The 22,785-nt window shown below is 62.2% G+C and overlaps 1 protein-coding gene across 2 annotated transcripts; it reads left to right on the top strand.

The window, feature by feature from the left end:
* Positions 1-1,263: 1,263 nt before the first annotated feature.
* Positions 1,264-21,838, top strand: PTK7 (protein tyrosine kinase 7 (inactive)). 2 transcript variants are annotated; one of them, XM_084514747.1, is made up of 20 exons: positions 1,264-1,290; positions 10,522-10,815; positions 11,421-11,523; positions 12,006-12,196; positions 12,403-12,550; positions 13,172-13,302; positions 13,536-13,802; positions 13,935-14,068; positions 14,392-14,527; positions 14,649-14,768; positions 14,943-15,092; positions 15,323-15,473; positions 15,689-15,816; positions 15,948-16,151; positions 19,381-19,536; positions 19,691-19,923; positions 20,301-20,381; positions 20,464-20,615; positions 20,704-20,882; positions 21,016-21,838. In XM_084514747.1, exons 1-20 carry the CDS (start codon positions 1,269-1,271, stop codon positions 21,174-21,176), a joined length of 3,141 nt encoding a protein of 1,046 aa, XP_084370873.1. In that variant the 5' UTR covers positions 1,264-1,268; the 3' UTR covers positions 21,177-21,838. The 2 variants fall into 2 exon arrangements, with proteins under 2 accessions (XP_084370873.1, XP_084370872.1); XM_084514746.1 differs by lacking the exon at positions 1,264-1,290 and adding an exon at positions 8,022-8,049.
* Positions 21,839-22,785: the final 947 nt, after the last annotated feature.

Here is a 22,785-nt window from a genome sequence, read left to right as displayed (position 1 = left end):
CTTTTAAGCATTTACAGTTGCTTATAACTTACGAATCTTTCAATTTATTAATATTTTGTAACTTTTTTTTTTGCATGTACTCCCTTATATTTTATTGTTCCATTTTTGCACTTATTTTATAATTTTTATTTATTTTTGCTTTTTGTAGCTCTTTGATTTTCCTTTTTTTGTTGCGATTTTTTTTTAATTTTACTTTTGTAGTCTGTTTTCTGCAGGTTTTTTTCAACTTTGCTTGGTAGCTTATATTTTTTGGGCTCTGATTTGTACCTTTTTCTTGTTTTCCTTTTGCCGTTTGTTTTGTTTCGCAGCTTTTTTATTCTTTTGTGGTTTTTTGTTCTTTTTTGCATTTTTTTGTTCTTTTTTGTTTTTTTTTTTGTTCTTTTTTTGTGTGTTTTTTGTTCTTTTTTGTTTCTTCCTTTTTTGTTTTTTCTCTTTTTTTGTCTTTTCTGTCTGCATTTGTTTTTTGTCTATTTTTGTGGTTTTTTTTTTTGTTCTTTTGTTCTTTGTGTTTTTTCTTTTTTTGTTTTTTTTTCTCTATTTTTGTCTTTTTGTCTATTTTTTGTTTTTTGTCTTTGTCCTTTTTTGTCTGTTCTTGTCTTTTTTTGTCTATTTTTGCTTTTTGCCTTCTTTTGTCTACTTTTATCTTCTTTTGTCTACTTTTTTCGTCTATTTTTGTGTTGTTTTTGTTGTGTGTTTTTTAGTCTCTTACTGCATTTCCCCCCTTTCCCCTCCCCACCCAACCCCAGCCATCCCCCCATTAACCCCTCCCCTCTCCCTTTAGCCCCTCCCCCTCCCATTAGCCCCGCCCCCTTCCCGCGAGGCCCCGCCCCCGGAAGCCCCTCCCGTAGGGGCGGCATGGCCCGGGGCCGGGGCGCGCTCTGAGCTGGGGCGGAGGGGGGCGGAGGATGGCGGCGGTGCGGGCGCTGCTGCTGCTGCTGCTGCTGCTCGGTGAGTGCGGGGCACGGACCGCGACCGGGACCGGGACCGAGACCGGGACCGCGACGGGGGGACCGGGGAGGACGGGGGGAGGCTGGGGAGAGGCTGGGGAGGGGGGAGGCTGCGGGAGAGGGAGGCTGGGGGGGAAAGGGGGAGGCTGGGAGGGAGGGAGGGAGGAGGCTGGGGGGGAAGGAGGGAGGCGAAGGGGGAGGCTGGGGGGGAGGGAGGGAGGGAGGGAGGCTGGGGGGAAGGAGGCCGGAATGGAGGGAAGGAGCGAGGCTGGCAGCCTTGCAGGCAGGGAGGCCGCCGACCTCCCCGTGCTCTCCCCCTGGATGCGCATCCCACCCGCGCCACGTATGTACTGCGGGCCCCTTCTCCTCCTCCTCCTCCTCCTCCTCCTCCTGCTCCAACTCACTCGGGCTGCCCAGCCGAGCCCCGTCTCGACGGCGGCGGCGACTCCTCAGCCTCCTCCGTCGGAGCGTGCTGGGGAAATATTCGCTGAGTCAACTTTTCTGGCGAGCCCCGAAGCCCCAAATGTCTCCTTCCTTCGGGATGCGCCGCCGTGTCCCGCCTCGGCGCCTTCCCCGTGCCCGCCCGCTCGTGAGCCCCACGAGCAAATCCTCCGCTGACACGGGGAGGTCTCAGGGTTCCTCTTTGGTGTCCGGAAAGCTCACTGCCCAGCGCGCTTCTGGGATGTTTTGGGGCTGAGCAGTGAAAAGCCAGCGCTGCTCCCATCTCCAGAAGCACCCCATGTACCTTGGGACCCGGTGGTGCCCTCGGTGGGGCGCAGCTCCTGCTGCATCGGGGCTTTGGGCATTTCTTTGTCCCCAAAGCGGGTCCATTGCCTCTTGAGCTGGCACCAAAGGGAGGGACGTCACCTCCTGCATGGCTTCAGGACATCCTTCAACCCCCTAATCGATCCCAGACTGCCCTCCCATCTCCTATAACGCGGTTTTGGGTCGATCAGAGGCCGGTGTTCCAGCCATGGTTCCGTGGGCACCCTCACCAGTGGGACCACGTCTCCGTGGGGCTCTCTTTGTGGTGCTCCTTCGGCCGGCGGTGAGCGTGGCCCTAGAAGGCCTGTGGCACCTCCTCCGTGGTGTGTAGGGTTTGGGAGGAAAGGCGAGGGGCGAGCGGGGCTGGGCGATAGGGCACTTGAAAGAGACCCGAAGGCCGCGAGGCCTGGCTGCGGGTATTTGCTCGGGGAGCTTTCCACTAATATTTTTCTTCCCTCCGTTGCAATTCATCTCCTGCTTGGGCCGCCGAGATCAAAGCCGTCCTCCGGCAAGTACACGTGGGCTTGAGCAAACAGCCGGCCCTACACCTCTCTCCGGTGAATAAACACTCCTTCCTCCCGGAGCGGCTCCGAGCGGGGCTCTCCGGGCTGGAATGCGAAGCATTCGGCCTCAGCAGTGGGTGTTTCCACAGCCCTCGATATTTGGGAGCCGGGAACAACCGCGCATTTAGCAGCCGGCTGGGGCACAAACGTGCTCTTTGTCGGGGCGGTCGCCACCGTGGTGGTGCTAGGAAAATTCCCCCGAGGTTGGGGGGACCTGCGATTGTCTGCCCCGATGGGACGGGGACGGGAGCGGCGGCCTCGTGGGCTGGGTGGGTTTGGGGAGGGCGGCGAGGTGTTGGGTTGTATGGGGTGGGGATGTTAAATTTGGGGGGCGTTTTGGGAACGTTTCGTGCTCGAGGCGGATAGAAGAAACCAACGAGTGCGTTTTGGGGGGAAAAATGGGGATTTGACAGCCGGTACCGGGTGGTTCCTGGGCACCGGCACGGCAGGGGTGCCCCTTGGGTGGTCTGGCTGCGCGTCCCGCTCCTCGCCTGGAGGATGTTTTGGGGGGTGGCATCCAATTGCTGCTCGTAAATGCCTCGCATCTGCCGGGAGAGCAGATGTTATCTCACGCCGCTGGGGTTACAGTGCTGCTGCAGCGCGCCCCGTGTGCCAGCACGCCCCGAGGAGCGACCCCACCGCTGGGCACCGCAGGGCTCGCTCCGGGACAGGGACCCCGTGAGGAGCGGGTGAGGATGCTGCAGGTTTGGGGGCTTCTCCTGCGGCTCCTCCACCATGTTCTTGCGAGGTTTTGGCAGCAGTGAGGTCGGGATTAGCCCCAAGAGTCCTACCCAAAGGTTTGTGCCACCTTCCCTCCGCCTCTGGCACGCCGCAGCAGGAGGAGGATGAGCGTGGGCTCTGTTTGGGGCCGTTCCTTTGTGTTTGGGGGAAACGATGGCACCCAGTGCCACCCCCTGGGCTTTACCTGCGTCTCCCCTCAACCCACGCAGCCCCCGCCGAGTAGCCGGGGAAGATCTGCGAGCCAAACACAAGTGGTCTTTGTTTCAAAGCATCAATTTGTGTTGGCAGCCAGGTCTGCAGCGCATGTGCTTTTCATTGACTGCCGCTCCAGCTCCGTTCCTCACTCCGTGTGCCAGCAGTTTTTTTTTTTTCCTTTCTTTTTAAAGATTTAATACAAAAATGTTTTTCCTGAGCTTAAAAGGCTGAGCCGTACAGTACTCCTAGTCTTAATTTAAGCCTTGCCTTTTTTTTTTCGGGGGGGTGCCGGTGGAGAGGGGACCGGCGCGTGCTGTGCCATCAGCAAAAGGAGAGGCGAGGGGCACCTCGGAGCAGCGTGCAGCTTCTGGAGGCCTGGGACACGGGGCTGGGCTTCTCCTGAGCCTGCTCATCTCGGGGTGCTTTGGGGCAGCTGCCGGGTGGGCGCTGTTGGTGCTCCGTGCAGGCCCTTTGGTGTGCTCAGCTCTCCAAAATCACTCTCCTGTTTCGCCCCCTCGGTGAAGGCGTCCTGCGAGGACCCATCTTGAGAGCTCCTTTTAACCCCGTAAAGCAGTAGGGTGGCGTCCCAGCAAGGCCCGGGGAGCTGCTTAAAACCTTCCTGTTGCTGGTGAGCAGACGGATGCTGAGGCATCGGGGTGCCCCAAGAGGAGGAGAAACCAAAACCAGACGGATCCAAGCTGCCAGCGGCGGGCACCCGCCGGCTCCTCTCCCCTCTCACAGCGGGGACACCCGAGCTGTGTGCCTGCAGAGGAGGCTTTAACCCATGACCCCGCAGTCACGAGGTGTTGGGGTGACTTCTGGTGAGAACGGAGCAGGATTTTCCTGATTTTTTTGGGGTGTTTCTCTTGTGCTTACCTAGGGCCCCGGAGCGTGTCCTGGGCGCCTCCGCCGAAGCCGTGGTTGCGGGGCGGCTGGGAGCTCTGTGGGGCTGGGGGGGTTACGTCAGTGGCGGGGCTCTGCAGGAGAACTGGTAGGGGCAGGCTGCTGGCTGGAAGACGGGGTGGCATGGCTGCTTCCAGCTGCACGAGCCCTCCAGCTCTGGGAAATGAGACGGCGCAGGCTGGGAAGCAGCGACGGGGGTTGCTGTGCGCACCAGGAGCTCCTGCGGCACGGGGCTGGGGTCCAAGTCACTTGGGTTTTAGCTCCTGGGTGACATAAACACGGCTCGGGCCGCCCCAAACGGTGGCAGCATGGTTCCCCGGGGCTGTCACCGTGGTCCCACTGTCTCTGTCCTCGCTGCCCAGGGGCGGGCTGAAGGCGACGTGGGCTTTCTGCCCGCGCTGTCAAACGCGCTGCTGGCGCGAGACGGGCGCCGCGTTGCTTAAGCCCTCGTCTAAACAACTTTCCTCATTAGGGGTTGCTCGCTGGCCTCTTCGGGAGCACAAAGAAAGCCTTTGATTCCAAAACACGCTCTCCAAATGGTTAAAGGCGGGACAAGCCGCGGCTTGCAGGTGCCTTTGTTGCTCTCCACGCCGCGTGCGCTGCTCCGTGTCCTCGCTCCCCCCCGCTGCGGCGGGGCCTCGGCTCCGTGGAAGCCACCAGGCGGGTGCCCGCATCGGTGGGAGGACAGGTGGTGGTTTCCTGGTCCTTTTCCCAGCAAAGACGCGACGGGAGGCGATAAAACCCGGCAGCCTCGCGGGGTTGCACGCATCCAGCTCGCCCGAAGCCTCCCCGGGAGCGGAGAGGAGCTGGTGCTGCTGGGGAGCAACGTCAGCCCGTTGCCTGCTGGAGGGGGGCCAGCGAGCAAAGTCTCCTCCAGCAGCTGAAGATCATCGCGGACCAAAGCAAACAGAGCTTCCTGCGCCCTGCTCTTTGTTTGGCTTGGGTCCTCTCCCTCCTTCCTGCGCTGGAAAACGGGGAGGCCTCCCCGCTGCCGGGAGACCCCCGCGTCCCCCAGCAGATGTTATCCACCGAGATCTGAGCAAAAAGTCCAGCTATGGGGGCAAAATAGGGCTTTTTTTTCCCTCTTTGGGTCAGCTCCTGAGGACTTTCCCCGTGCCTCGTGTGTGCTTGTTTAGCCTTTGGCTGCATCAGGTCCTGCCCCTCTCTCGCTGCCCTGGCCCCGGCGCAGCTCTTTCTCCTCCCGTCCCTCCTCTCCCTGGTTCCTCTCCTGTTGGAGCCGTGTGTCAGCGGCTGTCCGGGAAGAGCTCCTTGTTCTCCAGGCGATCTGGGGCTCGGCTGTGGACAGAAGCACTCTTTTCTCAAGGAGATTCGATCACTGAATCGGCCCCGGTGAGTCAGTTGTACCCGGCCTCGGCTCCCGTTTCCCGCTGGGGCTTCGCATTAGGCCCGGCGGCGGTGAGTGCTGTGCCGAGCTATCGACCTGTGAAAGTGCTCCCGAAAGTGCCCTGCTTGCACATTTCCCCTGCTCCAGCGGCTCGTCTCCGTTTTTAGCAGGGAGGGACTAGAGCAGCGCTTCCCAGAGAAGCCACCTTTTAATTAATATTGCATGAGCACAGGAAATACGAGCTGCTCTGGCCGCTCTCCTATTTTTGTGGCTTTTAATATAGGTTCAGAAGTGGCTCTGAGGAAAATAAGCAAGGATCCCTGCCTTTCTGTGCCCTCCCCGCTGCCGGGGGCCGTGAGCTGGGGCTTGCCAGCCACGAAGAGTGGGACGAAATCTGCAGGGGAGCTGCGGACACTGCTTTTTGCTGGAAGAGCAGCAGCGTGAGGAGGGATGGAGAGGTGTGAGACACCCAGCACCCTGTGTCGACAGTCCCTGAACGTGCTTTGAGCCCGTATAAGTGGGAGAGGCACCAACGCAGCCGGTGGAGCGGGCCCATTTCAGCTCTCCTCCCCGATGGCCCTTTTGGCAGCTCCGCTCGTCGCGGGGGCAATTTGGGGCGGCTGGGAGAAGCTGTCGGGAGCGCCTCCGAGGGGAGGGGAGCAAACAGGTCTGACCTGCGGGGAAGCAGGATGCTCCGGAGCCTCGCTCACCTCCAGCTGGACCCACAGCCTCGCTCGTCGGCCCCGTTTTCCCCACGGCCTCCTGGAGGCTGGAGGAGTGGGCTCGGAGCCCCTGGGAACAGAGCGAGCCTCCAGCTGGTGGCTCGGGGGCTCTCCCCCAGCCCTGAGCCAGCCCTGGCACCGGCAGGGCCCGCCTGGCACTGTGGTGGTGCTCCAGCACCAGGTGGGTTTTGCTTGGCAGGGACCTCGGCGTGCTCACATGCCTTTGCTTGAATTTTGGGGAGGCGGCGCAGGGAGCGCGGGGCTGGTCCTGGCTCTCCTCGGCGTCTGCCTGCTGCGTTCCCTTCTGTGGGAGAAAAGCAGAAAAACAGCCTCGCTGTGTCCCTCACCCATCGGGTGGGGGAATCACAGAGTCGTCCTGCTGGGAAGAACCCTTCAAGAACCCTTCAAGATCTCCAAGTCGGCCTGACCTACCAGGTCCCATCACTAAACCACGTCCACATGTCCCTTAGATACCTCCAGGGATTCAGCACTGCCCTGGGCAGCCCCTTCCATGCTTGACCACCCTCTCCCTGAAGAAACTCTCCCTGACGCACACCCTGAACCTCCCCTGGCACAACCTGAGGCCGTCACCTCGTGCCCTACCACTTGGCACCCGAGAAAAGAGACCGCCACCCTCCTTTCGGGTGGCTGTGGGGAGGGATGAGGGCTCCCCTCAGCCTCCTCTCCTCCAGCTTTAGCCCCCCTGGTGCCCTCAGCTGCTCCTCACGTGTCCCTTCTCCAGCTTCGTTGATCTCTGTACGTGCTCCAGCATCTCAACATCCTCCACGCAGCGAGGGGCCCAGAACTGAGCACAGCGCTCACGGCACGGTGCCACGGGTGCCACTATGAGGGGACAGCCGCTTCCCTCATCCTGCTGGCCACGCTGTGCAGCCCAGGACCCCGTTGTCCTTGGCCATGGAGCTCCGTGATGGCTCACGTTCAGCAGATCCGACCTGCATCACCGCCGGCAGCACGCGGCGGCCGTAAATCAGCCGTGCGCAGGGAGCCGGGGAGCTGCTGGAGGGCCCCGGGGAGAGTCGAGTCGGCAGCCAGCCCGTCACCCGTGCTGAGTCACCCCCGAAGCATTCCTGCTCCTCAGCCCAGCCGGCGTGGGAGCCTTGTGCTGGCGGGGCCTCGTGGAGGGTTTAATGGGGCACTCACCCCGGCGCGGCGCAGCAAGCACGGCCTCACCGGGCGGCTGATTTACGGCCCCCAACCCCCCGGTGGCTTTGTTCTGCTTTTTGAACCACTCCGAAATTTGGTTTCGCTGTTCCCCAGCGTGTTCCCTGGCAGGGCAGGGAGGGATCCCAGCCACGGGGGGTGAGGGGAGAACCCCCTGCAGCTCTCCGAGCAGCGCCGGGGGGGCTGACAGGGATTGCGTTAAGTGGCCGTGGCTTCTCTTTTTCTTATTTTTTTTTGTTTTTAATCATCCCAAAGCTGGGTTTGAAGTGCGCAGTTGGCTTCTCGGGTGGGGAGAGGTGCCGAGGTCCCACGACGTTCCCAAAAAGGGCCTGTGGCTGCCATGGGGCTCCTGCCGAGGTGCGCGGTGGCCCCGATGCTGGCCGCACGTTGTCCCCCGGGGGTGGAGGTGAGGAAGGAGCGGAGCAGCTCTGCCCTTCCCAGCCGGGCCCCGGGCCAAGCGGCCGAGCTCTGTGGGATGAGCAGATGTCTGCAGCTGCTGCAGGATGGGGGCTGTCTCCATGCCTGCTTTGAACTCGGGGCGCTTCTCTGCAGCACTAAATCCCCGTTGGAAGGTTTGTGGAGCCGAATCCTCTCCAGCAGGGCATCTCTCAGGAAAGTCCAATTTGCAGCCCTCCAGCCCCGCTGGCGGCTCCGTAGGGATGATTTTCTTCCCATGCACGGGGCAGGTCGGTGCTTTTCCTTTAAGCAGAGCGGGACCCGCCGGGGTTTTAAGAGGCTAACGTGATGGGCGCCCAAAGGCTTTCCAGATGTCGGGCTCGCTCGGAGCAGACCTGCCGTGCTCGGAGCTCCTCGCCCGCACCAAACCATTTCCAGCTGGCCTGGCGGGGGAGAAGGGCTTTATTGCAACTCGACCCGTTCGGGAGGCTTCCTCGGCTGGAACGTGCTGGCTGCAAATCCTTGGGAGATGCAGATCTGGCGGGGTGCTTGGCTCGGCTGCCACTTCCTCGGGATCTGCTGCGTGCGGGGCCGGCGTGCTCCGCTGCAGGGCCTGACCCACCCGGCCAGGGGCTTGCTGGCCTTGTTGAGCATTAATTATTATTTTTTTTTGCCTGCTTCTGCAGCTTCAGCAGCTGGAAATGAGCGTGCGGACCCTGTGCTTGCGACCGGGAGGGGACAAAAAGCTGCCCCGTGTGCCGTTCCCAGCCCCGGCACGCCAAAAATCTGCGTTTATGGGAGCGTGCTCGTGGTGAGCCGTGCCAGGAAACACATGGCCTGCTTGGGCCGTGAATGGGAGGTCTGTGCGGGGCCTGCACGCACCCAGGGCCTCGCCGGGACACGGAGCAGGCGCTGGCCTGCGGTCCTGAGCTGCAGGAGCCCCGTGGGCTCGCTTCCCAAAGCAGGGAGCCTCGAAGCCCTTTCCCAATCCCCGTTCCTGTGCCTTCAGCTCCTTGTTTGGTTGCGAGCGGCTCCGGGATTACTCACGTCCTTGCGTCAGCTGCGGTGTCTCAAGAGGTTGCTAACCTAAGCTCTTTGGGGTGAAAAAAAAAAAAAAACAACAAAAAGAAAACGGATCCTTTCCTTTTCCCCTCGTCTCCTCGGCCAAGAGCTTTTAGCTCGGCGAGGAGATGCCCGGGGATGGGTGGCCCATGGTGGGGAGGAGCAGGGGCGTCCCACGGGCCTGCTCCCAGCTCTGCTTCCCCGGCGCGGCTGTAGGTGAGCTGCAGGCACGGCAGGGCTCGGGGCTGCGCAGCAGCTGAGGGCTTTGTGGTCGAGGCCGCATTCCCCAGCGATGTCGTGAGGCGAGGAGACAATGATCTTTCTGGATTGCTTCAAGATGCAGGCCCGGCAGGCGGGGCCGCGATGCGCTCGCCTGGCCGCCCCGGCTCCAGCAGAGATGGGCTTGGGGGAGCTTTCAGAGGGGGCTGCAGCCCGAGAGGTGAAGCCGGGTGCCTCCTGAAAGAAATGGGATGAATTTTGAGCAGGGGGTTACCTCGGTGCGTGCAGGGTGCCGGATCCAGATCCCTGCCAGATGGATGCTCTTGGAGCCGGGAGGTGACCTGATCCTTCTGCCCTCTCCTTCCCGCTGGTGCCTGTCCCCTCCCTGTGGATGATTTGCTCCGTGGGGTGTGGGAATGCCGCCCTGGGGACCTGCAGGTACCAGCCCCGCTTCCCTGCACACTTCCCTCACCTTCCTCAGCCGCCTCACCAGGAAGTTTTTGTGGTTCCGTGAGATCTCCCCGGGTACAACCCCACCGGGCGCTGCCGAGGGAGCTGAGCTTTGAGCCGTGTTTATCTAACTAGGCTGAAGATTTCCTGAAAAACTTTCTGCAGCCACACTTTTAGGCCAGAAACATGCGTTGAGGGTTTCTTCTCCTGCGTGGATACCCTCCTGCAGGACATGATCCTTTCCGAACCCACTCTTTCTGCCCCCTTGCAGCGCCGGGAGCACACCGCTGTGGCCGCTTTCTCTCCGTCCCTCCGAGGAGAGTGCTTCCAAGATGCTCAGCATCTGCCTGCTTCAGCCTCTTGTCCCGCAGGGCCTGGTGCTGGGAGCAGGAGCCCGCAGCGACCGGCGTGCTCTGAATTGCCCTTTGTCTGCTCGCCTCGCCGCGGCCAGCTGGTAACCGGAGCAGAGCGCCTGCACGGCTGCCTGCGGCCAGGCGGCTGCCGGATTTAGGAGTGTGATGTAGGGCAGCCACGTCGAGCAGGGCTGAGGAAGGAGCAGGGCTGAGGAAGGAGCAGGGCTGCCCTGTCCCCAGGTCCCCCAGGCACCCAGCTCGCACTCAGGGCTTGTTGCAGGGAGGGAGGATGCTCGGGCTCTTCCAGCGCCGCCCAGCAAATGCAACACGGGGCAGCTCGCCTGGATCTTTGCTCAACAAGCTCCGGCTGCACAGCTGGCTGCAGCTGGGGGCAAGTGGCTCTCTTCCTCCTGGCAGAGATGCTTCCAGCCCTCTGGAGCCACCCCACGGCTGCTCTCGGACCCTGGGGTCAGCCCCTGGGATTTCTTGTTTCGGTTTCTCCTCGCTGCGCTCCAGCGTTTGGGAGCAGGGGGCTCTCCTTAGCTCGTGACCGCCCCGTCCCCGGCGGGGTTCCACATGAAAACACCCCAGTTTCAGCTCTCTGGAGGCTGCTGCGAGCAGCACGAGCTCCCCGACTCCTCTCTGCCCTAAACGTGCCCTCCTTTTTCTGCCCCGCAGCGGTGGGGGCTCGGGCCGCGATCCATTTCACCAAGGAGCCGTACTCGCAGGACGCCCTGCACGGCCGCAGCGCCATCCTCCGCTGCGAGGTGGAGGACCCGGCCCACGTGGAGTTTGAGTGGCTGCACAACGGGCTGCCCGTCCAGGACACGGAGCAGCGCTTCAAGGAAGGCAGCAACCTCCAGTTCGCCGCTGTCGACCGGCACCGGGATGCTGGGGACTTCCAGTGCGTGGCCAGGAACTCGCTGAGCGGGGAGGAGGCGCGCACTGCCAACGCCTCCTTCAACATCAAGTGTGAGTGCGGGCAGGGCTCTCTGGGGGTGACACGGGGCTGGGAACGCTTGGGTGTACGGGGGGTGATGGTCGGGCACCGAGGCAGCGCAGGCTGGGCAAGTAGGATGAGAGGAAATGGCCTCGAGTGGTGCCGGAGGAGGTGTGGGTTGGATATCAGAAGGATTTAATCAGGGAAAACAAATGGGTGGTGGAGTCCCCACCCTGGAGGTGTTTAAGATGTGTGGATGTGGCATTTAGGGACGTGGTTTACTGGTAGACCTAGTGTCAGGCTGGTGGTTGGACTCGATGATCTTAAAGGTCTTTCCCAACCTAACCGATTCCACAGTTCCTCTCCGGCTACCACATCCTTCAAACCCGTGCATCTTCTGGTGCTCCCGGGGCTGTCGGAGATGCTGCCACCCCCGTTTGTATGGATCTCCACGCGTGCAGATCCTTTCAGAGCCCACCTCATCCCCCTGGGAACAGCCACCCGGGGCAAAGCGAGACATTTGTGGGGCAGCCTCCCTCTGCTCCGCGCTGTCCCCGGGGGTCTCCACGTCTCTGAGCCAGTGCCCGGTTATTTATTACCGGGCCCAGCCACGCTGACGTTCCCCTCCATCCTGCAGGGATCGAGACGGGCAGCGTGGTGCTGAAGCAGCCGGCCAGCGCAGCTGAGATCCAGCCTTCCTCCACCGTGGTGCTGCGGTGTCACGTCGACGGCCACCCGCGGTAAGGGTTGCCCCCCGAGGAGGGGACCCGGCCGGCGGTCCCCCCGCGCCTTCGCCGCGCGCTCTTCCCCCTCTCTCTCCGTCTCTCTCTCCTCCTCTCTCCCGCGAGGACGCAAGTAGAGCCTAGGGAAGGCGAAAGGCAGGATTGAGCCTGCGGCCGAGCAGCGGGGGAGAAGGCAAACGGCCTCCTCGGAGCCGCGTAGCGCGAGGAGCACAGTAAGGACGGGCTGCGGCAAGCCCGGTCGCTGCGCTGCTTGGTGTGCTGCGGTCACTTCTCCGTCGCTTCCCGATCATGTCCCGTCCACTCGGCTGCATGCCTCATAGCTTCGTGTGTGTGTCGTGGCCAGCGGTGGGAGCACCGAGCCGGGGACAGGGGGCCATCTCCGGGCTGCGCCCCCCTCGCCCCGCACACCTGCTCGCCAGGGAGCCCCGCCGCCGCCAAACCCCGCGCGCCCCGCTCACCCTCTCGCCCCTGTCTCGCAGCCCCACGTGGCAGTGGTTTCGGGACGGCGCCCCGCTCCCCGACGGCCGCGGCACCTACGCCGTCAGCAGCAAGGAGCGCAGCCTCACCCTGCGGAGCGCCAGCCCCGACGACAACGGCGTCTACTCCTGCTGCGCCCGCAGCGCCGTCGGCTCCGTCTGCAGCCAGGACAACTTCACGCTCAACATCGTCGGTGAGCGGCGGGCTCGGCTCCTTCACCCCCTCCTTTCCCTGCTTTTTCCTGGGATTTCCCTGGAAACGTCTACCTCCTTTCGGGCCGGAGTGTCCGTGCGGGGTGCTCCCAGCTCTTTTTGGGGTTTCCTCCAGCGTAAAGACCATCCCGGGGTACCCCTGCCACCCGGGGTATCCCTCACCCTCCTGCGGTCTCTGCTGTTGCAGATGAGAGCTTTCCCCAGGCGGTGGTGGTCCCGCAGGACCTCATCGTCACCAAGAACGAGGAGGCGATGTTCGACTGCCAGTTCGCCGCCGTGCCCCCTCCCACGCAGGAATGGCTCTTTGAGGACAACCCCGTCACCAACAGATCCAAGTAACGGGGACCCCAGGGACGTGGGCAGGGCAGGGGGGCACGCAGAGGGGCCGAGCCCTGGCCAGGCGTTCAGGATCAGCCACCGCAGTGCTTGCTCGGCTCGGCTGGGTCCAGCAGAGCCCTGGTGCTTTTGTGCGGCCTTCCCCTGCATAGCACTTGGGAAGTGGTTTGTCCCCGAAGGAGTCTGTGGGGCTGGGAACCCTAAATACCTGTGCACGATGATCTGCAGAGCCTGGGGCTTCTCCCATAAACCACCATAGTGGTGGTTTTGGGGCCAGGGATCTGGCAGCAGGACGGTGCCACCTGGGTGCCAGATGCCCCGTGGCCCAGCAGCTCCCAGGCGCCACCTTGTGCCCCCTTTTCCCTTTTTCTGGGATGCCTCTTTCCACAAAAGCCAGCTCTGCTCCAAAAAAGAGCCTTTTTTTAGCACATCTCCTCGACAAAGTGCATGTCCCACCTTCTTCTTCCTCCACCCTGCTTCCCCCACGCTGGGAGGCCTTGGCTGGGCACAGAGGTCCCCCCGTTTGTTCCACGGGCTCCTGTAGGATGGCTCGGGGCCGTGGCTGTGCCCTACATCCTACAGGGATGCCCACTGAAGTCTGCCTCTCCCTGCGTGCCCAGGACCACCGTGTTCGCCAACGGCTCCCTGCTGATCACCCAGGTGAAGGCTCGCAGCACCGGCGTCTACAAGTGCGTCGGCCGTGGGCAGAGGGGGAAAGCTCTGGTGCTGAAGGCCACTCTGCGCCTGGCAGGTGAGGTCCTGGGGCGGGCAGCGAGTCCCAGAGCTGCCCTGTCCCCCTGGAGATTTGGGACCACGTGGCAGCGGGCTGGTACACGGAGTGGTGTTTGGTTTATCGGTGAAACTGCTCGTCCTCGCTCCCTGCGTGCTCTCTCCCGGTGCTGGCGGCTCCCAGGGGGTGGCGGTGGTGCAGGTGGGACGGCCACGCTGCCCTGTTTGAGCCCTGCTGTCTGTCGCTCCTCCCAGAGATCGAAGAAATGGCCCCCTTCTCCCCGAAGGTGTTGACGGCGAACCAGGGGCACCGCGTGTCCTGCGTCCCTCCGCGGGGCGTGCCCGCCCCCCAGGTCTGGTGGGAGAGGAACCAGGAGCGCGTCCCCGCCGCCGGCAGGGTGCACCAGGAGGCAGAGCAGCTGGTCTTCACCAGCATCACCGAGGCGGACGCCGGGACCTACACGTGCCACGCTGCCAACAAGGCCGGGGAGAAGAAACAGGAGCTGAGCATCACCGTGGCTAGTAGGCAGCTCTCCGGGAAGGGCTGGGAGGGCGTTTGGGGTGGGCACGTCTCCGGGCTGGTTGTGAACTGCCCGTCCCTGCTGGATGTGGGGTGCTGAGCGGCCCCGTGTAACCCTTTTTTTCCGTGCCCAGCGGTACCCAAGTGGGTGGAGATGCCCAAGGACAGCCAGCTGGAGGAGAGCAAGCCAGGCTACCTGCACTGCCTCAGCAAGGCCTCGCTGAAACCCACGGTCACCTGGTACCGCAACGGCGTCTCCATCTCCGAGGTGAGGCGGCAGGGCAGGTCCCCGCTGCTCCCGGGCGCTCCTGCTGGGCTCCATCCCCTCCTCCTGCTGCTCTGTGTCACCTTGCTCCCAGCCCTGGCACCCCTGGCTCCCTACCCCAGCACCATCTCCACCCCACTGGGGGTGCAGGAGCACGGCTGGCGGTGCCTTGTGCTTTTGGGGTGGTTCTCTGGGGGGGGTTCTCATCCCTCTACCCCTATCTGGGACGTGGGGTGGCCAAGCCCTGGAGCTGTAGGAGCGCCACGGGTGGTGTCCGAGCCCAGGGCTGGTGACAGCGGTGTTGACACCCCAATCCCCTCGGTCAGGACTCGCGCTTTGAGATCTCGGAGAACGGGACGCTGCGCATCAACAACGTGGAGGTGTATGACGGGACCACCTACAAGTGCGTGAGCAGCACGCCGGCGGGCAGCATCGAGGGCTACGCGCGGGTGCACGTGCTAGGTGGGTGTGCGGCCAAACCCTCCGCTCCCTCCCCTAGCAGGGAGCTCTCTCACCATTCGGGAGAGGCTCCGGTGTCCCCGCACCCCGTGGTGACCCAGCGGGGCTTCTCTGTCTCTTGCAGAGAAGCTGAAGTTCACCCCCCCGCCCCAGCCGCTGCAGTGCATGGAGTTCAACAAGGAGGTGACGGTGTCCTGCTCGGCCACCGGCCGGGAGAAACCCACCATCCAGTGGACTAAAACAGGTGAGGGGGGCTTTGCTGGTCCCCGACACGGCCCCCAGGAGCTCCCACCGAATGGCAGACGTCAGCTGTCGGTGTTGGGACCGCCCGGTCCGAGCCCCCTGCTCCAGCAGGGCCACCTCGAGCAGGGAAGCGGCGCAGCGTGGCCGCCACATCCCTGTCCTTGCCGTCCCACAGACGGGAGCAGCCTGCCCTCCCACGTCAGCCACAACGCCGGCATCTTGTCCTTCCACAAGGTGAGCAGGAGCGACTCGGGGAACTACACCTGCATCGCCTCCAACAGCCCGCAGGGCGAGATCCGCGCCACCGTGCAGCTCGTGGTGGCAGGTGAGGGCTCTCCAGCCACCTGCCCTGCTCCCTCGTGTCACCTGGGGGGCACATCCCTGCAGGGACAAACGTCTGGCCTGCCCCCAAGCTCTCCCCCATGGTGCTCGAGCTTTGCCAGCCCCATGGGTACAGCCCCAGGGGACGTGCCGTGGTGCTGGCCCCGCTGTGCCACGTGGGCTCAGCGTCATGCCAGGGGCTGACAGCCCTCGTGTCACCCTCTCCGCCTCCAGTTTATGTCACCTTCAAGCTGGAGCCGGAGCCCACGACGGTGTACCAGGGGCACACGGCCATGTTCCAGTGCCAGGCAGAGGGGGACCCCGTGCCGCACATCCAGTGGAAAGGGAAGGACAAGATTTTGGATCCCAGCAAGCTGCTGCCCAGGTACGCGGCCTCCGTTCCCAACGGGAACAGGGTGCGTTGTGCGCACCTGGTACCAACAGCGTGGTCTCAGGTCCCCAGTTTGGGGGGTAGGTGGCCAGTTGTCCACACGTCCAAGGGCTCTGGGCTGTTCCTTGTCCTGGAGAGGCGAGGCTGCGGGTGCCCCACGCCTGCCTCTGCCCTCTCCATGTTTGCAAAGGGCTCTGTGTGGTTGGCAGGATCCAGATCATGCCCAACGGCTCCCTGGTCATTTACGACGTCACCACCGAGGACTCGGGAAAATACACCTGCATCGCTGGCAACAGCTGCAACATCAAGCACCGTGAGGCCTTCCTCTACGTCGTAGGTGAGGGAACGTGGCCTCCTGCCACCCCTGAGCACCTCTGGGCCCTGCTGCTGGGGCTTTTTCCCTGCCACATTCCTAAAAAAGGGTTTGGGAAATCCCCCTTCACGGGTCCGCCGCGCTCTGCCCCGCAGACAAGCCGGCGGCGGAGGAGGACGAGGGCCCCAGCAACCACACGCCCTACAAGATGATCCAGACCATCGGGCTGTCGGTGGGGGCCGCCGTCGCCTACATTATCATCGTGCTGGGGCTGATGTTCTACTGCAAGAAGCGGAGGAAAGCCAAGAGGCTGAAGAAGCACCCGGAGGGCGAGGAGCCCGAGATGGAGTGCCTGAACGGTGAGCCCCGGGGGTGGGGGCTTCCCTGCCGGCCCCATAACCCTGTGCTGGGGGGATTAGGATGAGCGGGGAGCTCCCCGAGGTCTCTTGCTCTCGGATTTGGCTGTGGCTGGGGGCAGAAAGCTGCTGCCGGGTGAGAAATAGGCCGGGGAAGGGAGCCCAGCGAGGCGGTGCGAAGCCGGCGGCCCCGCTCCGTGTCGTGGCCGTTCCTGCCTGCTGCAGCAGGAGCAGTGCTGCTGCTTCCAGCACCCCCATGTGGGGTCGCACGCCCTTTGCCAAGGGAAGGGCAGTCTCCCTGGGAAGCTGTCGTGCTCTGCCAGCCTCTCCAAACCCCGGTGCAGCAGCTCCTGGTGCCGCAGGGGAGACTTTGTGCTGAGCCGAACTCTGCTGGGAGCTCTCCCTGTTATCTCCAAAACCCCGTATCAGCCTCAAGCACCTCCAGCATCCCCCAGCAAGGCACTTGGAGCCTCACGAGTTACCTGAAGCACTGCCTCCTTGCCACCCGGCACCTCTCCCCGTGCAGGCTGGGCCCTGGGGGCTGCTTTCCCCAGGCACCGTTTCACAGCTCCGGCTGCACCCCGCGGTGCTGCGCCCCTCCGCAGCTGCCCACAGCCGGCCTCTGCCTTGGCTGCCGGCGAGGCTGGTGGCTTTGGCAAGCAGCTGCCAGCAGCAGCACCCCTTCCGTGCTGGCAGTGGGGTGTATGGTGCTGTTCCTACCACCCCGTGTCCGTCAGAGGGGATTTTCTCCCATCCCATGACAGCTGCTTTCTGACAGCTGTTCCGTGAGCCCCTGCAAAACCCCTGCTGGGCCCCACTGCGCACGAGCTCGTGACTCCTGCAGTGAACCCCCGAGCTCTCCACAGCACCGTTTTCATTTCCAGAAGCTGTTGTAGCTCTTCCTCTGGTGTCCTGTTTCTCCTAGCATTGATCCCAGTGAGGTCTTCTGAGCGATGGGCTCAGAGCAGGGCATCACCGCGGTGTTTGGCTGCTGTTTTCCCTCTTGTATCGATACCTTGAGCAGAGCCAAACCTCCAGAAAATGAGCCTGGCCATGGGATGTCCTGGGAGCAGGGACGCAGGAACATCTCCTGCTAGCGTCACCTCTGCAGGCCTCTCCCGTGGCCAACCTGCAGGCAGCCCACTTGCCAGCAGCCTCTGGCTCTTCTCAGAAAGGATTTGTTTGAATCCTTTTTCAGGTTACCTCAGCTTTTTATTTTATTTTGGCTTGTCTTTATTACATTGTATTTATCCTGCCAGACTTCACCCCTTCTTATCCACCTCACCTGGAAGCAGTTTAGCTGTCAGAGAGATGCGTCCTGGCTTGCTGGTAGCCCTCACCCGGCTGCCCAGATGCCTCTGCTCCTTTTTGGCCCTTCCATCTTTCGGAAAAGCGCTCTGTCTTTGCCCTCAGCTCCAGCAGAGTGGCTCCCCACTGTCATTTCTGATGCAGTCCCTCTTTAGCTGGGTGACCTGAAGTGTCTCAGCACCTACCTGAGGATGAGTACCCCCGGCTGACTTTCCCAGTGCCCCCAGGACCCGGCTGGATTTGACCTCCCCATGGATTTGCAGTGGTTCCTTCCCATGGATTTCCTACGGATTGAAGCGCCCCTAACAAGTCAGTCGCCCTCTAAGGTCGTGTCCTTGCTGTGCCACGTCCCCTGCAACGTCAGTGCTTGCTCCGTGTCCCTCTGTCTGACCGTGCTGCTGCGCTGGGTGAACACAGAGGGAATTTGGGGAGGTCGGCAGCTGCGAGGACCAATGAGAGCATTTGAATTCATGTCAGCCTGCGCTAATTTCTCCAGGAGATGCCCACGTGGTGCGGGCAGGTGGGCAGATGAAACCTCATCTCCCCGGTCCCTTTGTTACCATCCATCTGAGCAAAACCCCGTGAAAGCCCGGCGATGTCTGCGCTCGGAAGCGCCTGCCGTGGCCGCCTGCTGGCGCTGTCCCTCAGCAGCACGGCTCTCGCTCCGCAGCCTTTGGTGTTTTCTTGGCACGGCCGCAGCGGGCCTCGTATTATCCTCTTGGCTTCGGGCTCCTAGCCTTGAGACACCATCAGTCAGCGCTGCAGACAGCGGAGGGTCAAACAGCTTCTAAGCACCGGGCTGCTGACAATTAGCATGAAACCAGGGCGAGCGCAAGTAGCGCCCGGCTGTGATTTATGGGGCAGATGGTGCTTTGCGCTCTGCTCTTCTGTAAACATTACTCCAGCCCGTGGCAGAGGACAACTGGTGGTAGCTGTGGCTCTTAAGTTACAGCATCTCAGCTTCAAAATCACCTGTGGCAAAGCTGTGCCACCGTGCAGGAGGGCTGGGACCTCTCCTGGGCGCATGTGATACGGGCGGGTGTGTACCCCTGCTGCCCTACAACACCCTCGGATGGGGCAGCATGGTTCCCGTCAGGATACCTCCAGTTGAATCAGGTTAAATTCTTTTAAATTCTGCTCTGATTAAATTCTTTTGCACGGCCAGGTGTGTGCTGGCTAGCTGGAAGGGGGTGTGCGCGGCGGCGCAGGGTGATGCTGCACACACATCCCCTTCGCTGGGTGCCGTGCCCTGTGCCTCGCTGTCAGCCCGTGGAAGGGTTTGCTGCCTGGCGAGGTCTGATCTGAGCAGTACACGCACCGAAAGTCCACGTTTGCTGTCTGTACAGGCAGCTTGTAGGGGAAATGCGGGGCTGGCTGCTTTCTCAAGGCAATGTTTTCTCCTGCTCGCTGGCTTCTGTTTGTGCCGTGGAAATCTGTGAGGGGCTTCCTAATCAGAAAGTCGGCTGGGGTTAATTGTAAGGTGCTCTCATCCAGGTGGTAAAAGAAACTCCGGGCTGATCTGGTGATTGCCAAGGTGAGCATCATGGAAACGGGGAGTCAGGCTGCAGCTTCCAATGCTGGAGGGACCTGGGGGGGTCTCTGGGGCATTAAAAGACCGTGAGTGGGGACCTCTCTGCCCCATGCATCTGATCAGCTCCAGACTGGTCTCAGTGGGCAGTGGGGATGTGGCCAGCCCTCGGGGATGTCAGCGTGGCATGGGACGGACAAGCCCAGATGGGGCCAGTTGGCTCCAGGACCAACGCCTCTGATTTCAGGGGTGGCTGCAGGGCTGGCAGCGAGCCCGTGGGGAGAGCAACCTGAGGATGGATGGGGTCCTCGGGATGTCCCCGGAGGGGGCTGATCCCCAGCGTGACGTTACCAGCACAGCCGGGCAGGATGCTGAGGCCCCGCATGTCCCCCGCAGGTGGAGCTTTGCTGCAGAATGGGCAGACGACGGCGGAGATCCAGGAGGAGGTGGCCTTGACCAACCTGGGCAGCAGCTCTGGGGCCAGCAAGCGGCACAGCGCCGCTGACAAGATGCACTTCCCCCGTGCCAACCTGCAGACAATCACTACCCTGGGTACGCTGGGCCACGATTCTTGGCCAGAAACTCGTGGCTGCAAACCTCCCAGCCAGAAATCTCGACGGGCTGGGGGCTTGGAGGGTCCTGCAGCCGCTGGGCTTCCCAAATTTGCTGTCCTAACTTGCTGTCTTCTCTCCCTGTGCCCCTGCAGGCAGGGGGGAGTTTGGCGAAGTCTTCCTGGCCAAGGCGAAGGGAGCGGAGGACGGCGAGGGCGAGGCGCTGGTGCTGGTGAAGAGCCTGCAGACGCGGGACGAGCAGCTGCAGCTGGACTTCAGGCGTGAGGCGGAGATGTTCGGCAAGCTGAACCACGCCAACGTGGTGCGGCTGCTGGGGCTGTGCCGCGAGGCCGAGCCCCACTACATGGTCCTGGAGTACGTGGATTTGGTAAGGGTCCTGCCGGCGGGGCCAGCAAGAGAGACCGGGGCAGGCTGAGGTCAGGCTGAGCTTATTGGAGGCCCCAAAATTCGGAGGAGTGGGGTTATTCTGCAAGACCTGGGGGGGGCTTTGTCCATTCCCTCCTCCTCCTCCTGAAGCTGTGGGATCCCCACTGCAGAAGGGCTGCAAATGGGGACTGCTCTTACGGGGAGCGTGGGCACGGGGGGAGAGGAGGTATTTTGGGGCACAAATGGCCTCGTGGAAGCATCAGGGCTGCTTGCCCTGATCGTAGCCCTTAGGGAGGTAAAAGCTTGCCCTACAGGGCAAGGAGCAGAAGGATTGTGGCCCGGGAAGGTGCCGCCTCTGAGCTGCCGTCTGTCTCCTAGGGGGACCTGAAGCAGTTCCTGAGGATCTCCAAGAGCAAGGATGAGTCCCTGAAGCCCCAGCCCCTCAGCACCAAGCACAAGGTGGGAGCGCGGCCTCGGCAGCACGGCGGGGCCGGGGGGCTTTGGGGGAGGGCAGCGGGGTGCCAGCATCCCTCTGGGCCAGGTGTCCCTGTGCACGCAGGTGGCGCTGGGCATGGAGCACCTCTCCAACGGCAGGTTCGTGCACCGGGACTTGGCGGCCAGGAACTGCCTGGTGAGCGCCCAGCGGCAGGTCAAGGTCTCGGCGCTGAGCCTCAGCAAGGACGTGTACAACAGGTCGGTCGGGCAGGGGGCTGGCACCGGGGGGTGGCCGCGGGGCGGGACGGCGCCCACCTCGCTCACCGCCCGCCCGCGCTGCCCGCAGCGAGTACTACCACTTCCGCCAGGCCTGGATCCCCCTGCGCTGGATGCCCCCCGAGGCCGTGCTGGAGGACGAGTTCTCCACCAAGTCGGACGTCTGGTCCTTCGGCGTGCTCATGTGGGAGGTCTTCACGCACGGCGAGATGCCGTACAGCCCGCAGGCGGACGATGAGGTCTTAGCAGGTACCCGGCGCTGTCACCCCCCTTCCATGTAACCCCCTTTCCTCTCCTCGGGGACAGCACAGCGTCCCCGCTGGCAGCACGGAGGGGATCGCGCCTCTTCCCAACACCTCTCCATCCCCTGCTCCCACCCCAGGGCTGCAGTCGGGAAAGACGAAGCTCCCCCCGCCCGAGGGCTGCCCGTCGCGGCTCGCCAAGCTGATGCAGCGCTGCTGGGCGCCCAGCCCCAAGGACCGACCCTCCTTCAGCGAGCTCGCCACCGCCCTCGGGGACAGCCCGGCCGACAGCAAAGCCTGAGCACCCTGCCCCTGGCTGGGGAAGGAGGCGGCGGGGCGGGCAGCGGGGGTCCCACGGGTGCCCGGGGAGCCCCCCGGCCCTCCACGGCCCCTCGCCGAGCCCGACCCCGCTGCGCGGCACCAGCGGCTGCTGGACTCGAAGCACAAGCCAGTGTACTCCCCCCCTGCCCCTCTCCTCTCTGCGGCTCCGAAAAGCCCCGCGGGCTGCCAGCGTGGATGGCGCACGGCCCAGCACCAGGCTCTCCCCCTCCCCGCTCGCCACGTGCATAGCTGTCCGTCTGCCCGTCCGCCCGTCCGTCCGTCTGTGCTAGGCATTGCCTGCGGGCACGGGCCCGCCATCAGGAACACGAAGTGCCTGGCATATGAAGGAGACGCTCCACCACCTTTTCCCTACGACCCCGTGCCTTTTTTTTTGTGTGTGTGTTTTTGTGTTTTTTTGTTTTTTTTTTTGTACGAATCCTGGGGGCAGCGCCCCCCTCCTCTCCTCCTCCTCCTCCCCCCCCAGCGCGCTGCCTCCTCCCCACCATAGTATTTCTGTTACTGGAACGCAGCCTAGAGTTGGGTTAGTTTGTTTGCTTGAGCGGAGGGTACCGCAGCCAAGAAGGGTTGGGTTTTGTTGGGTTTTTATGTGCTGCTCTCAATAAAGAAGGCTTTTTTTTTTTTTTTTCGTTTTTATTTATTTTTTTTTTTTTTTTGGTAAGACGCTGCTCTCCATGCCTGCTGGACTCTTCTCCTTCCTGGGGGATGGGGATGGTGGGGGGGGCTGGTGCCATCACGCCTCGTGCATCGCCTGGAAAGGAGCAGCTCCTTGCTGGGGCATCCCCCCTGCATGGTGGTGGTGGTTTGGGTCGGCGCCAGAGGAGCTGCGAGCTCTCCAGCACCACCAATACTCGACGCAGGACCCCGTAACCTCTTATCTAGCTGGTTTTGCTTTAATCAGCGATGGAGAAGAAGCATCCAGCATCCCTGTCCTACCTCTGCTACCCAGCCAGGCCGTGGAGGTGCTGCAGGGTCCGGGGAAGGCACCGGGGTTAGGAGAAACTCCAGACCCCAAGGGTGCAGAAAGCCTGGGGGTTGGGGTTGGGTATTTTTGGGAGTGATGTCATGAAAAAGCTCTGCCTCCTCGGGGACAGGACAGATGTTGGCCAAGCTAATTGGAAACAGCGGGCTGAACGTACGCAGCCCTGGCTGAACACAGCGCGGGGGAGCGGGGTGTCAGCATCCTGCTCGGGCCCCCGCGGGAGGAGAAGAGGCCTTGGGCAGGCTTGGGATCCACTTGTCTCAGCCCAAATTGAAGGAAAACCTCAAAGAAAAGCCACGGGAAGGGAAGGCGACCTGTGATACCCAGGGCTGGAGAGCAGCAGGGCTGCGCCAGCACAAGGGTCCAAGCAGGGGACCACCCATTGGGGCCAAAAAATGGATATTTAGGGAACAGTACGAGGTGACAGCAAGCAGGTACGAGTTGTCCCTGCTGCTGACGACCCAGGACAGGAGATATATTTATAAATATATAAAAAATTAGGGCTCTCCAAGCCAGGTGTCTCCAGTAGCCCCTGCTGGTCGCTTTGGCCACGCGGTTTCCCAGCCCCTTGGAGGGCCACAGGACACCA

The sequence above is a fragment of the Aythya ferina genome (genome assembly GCF_964211825.1).
Source record: "Aythya ferina genome assembly, chromosome: 3".
Classification (NCBI taxonomy): Eukaryota; Metazoa; Chordata; class Aves; order Anseriformes; family Anatidae; genus Aythya; species Aythya ferina.
Note: the sequence above shows the minus strand (reverse complement) of the source record. Positions and strands in the feature narration are given on the sequence as shown.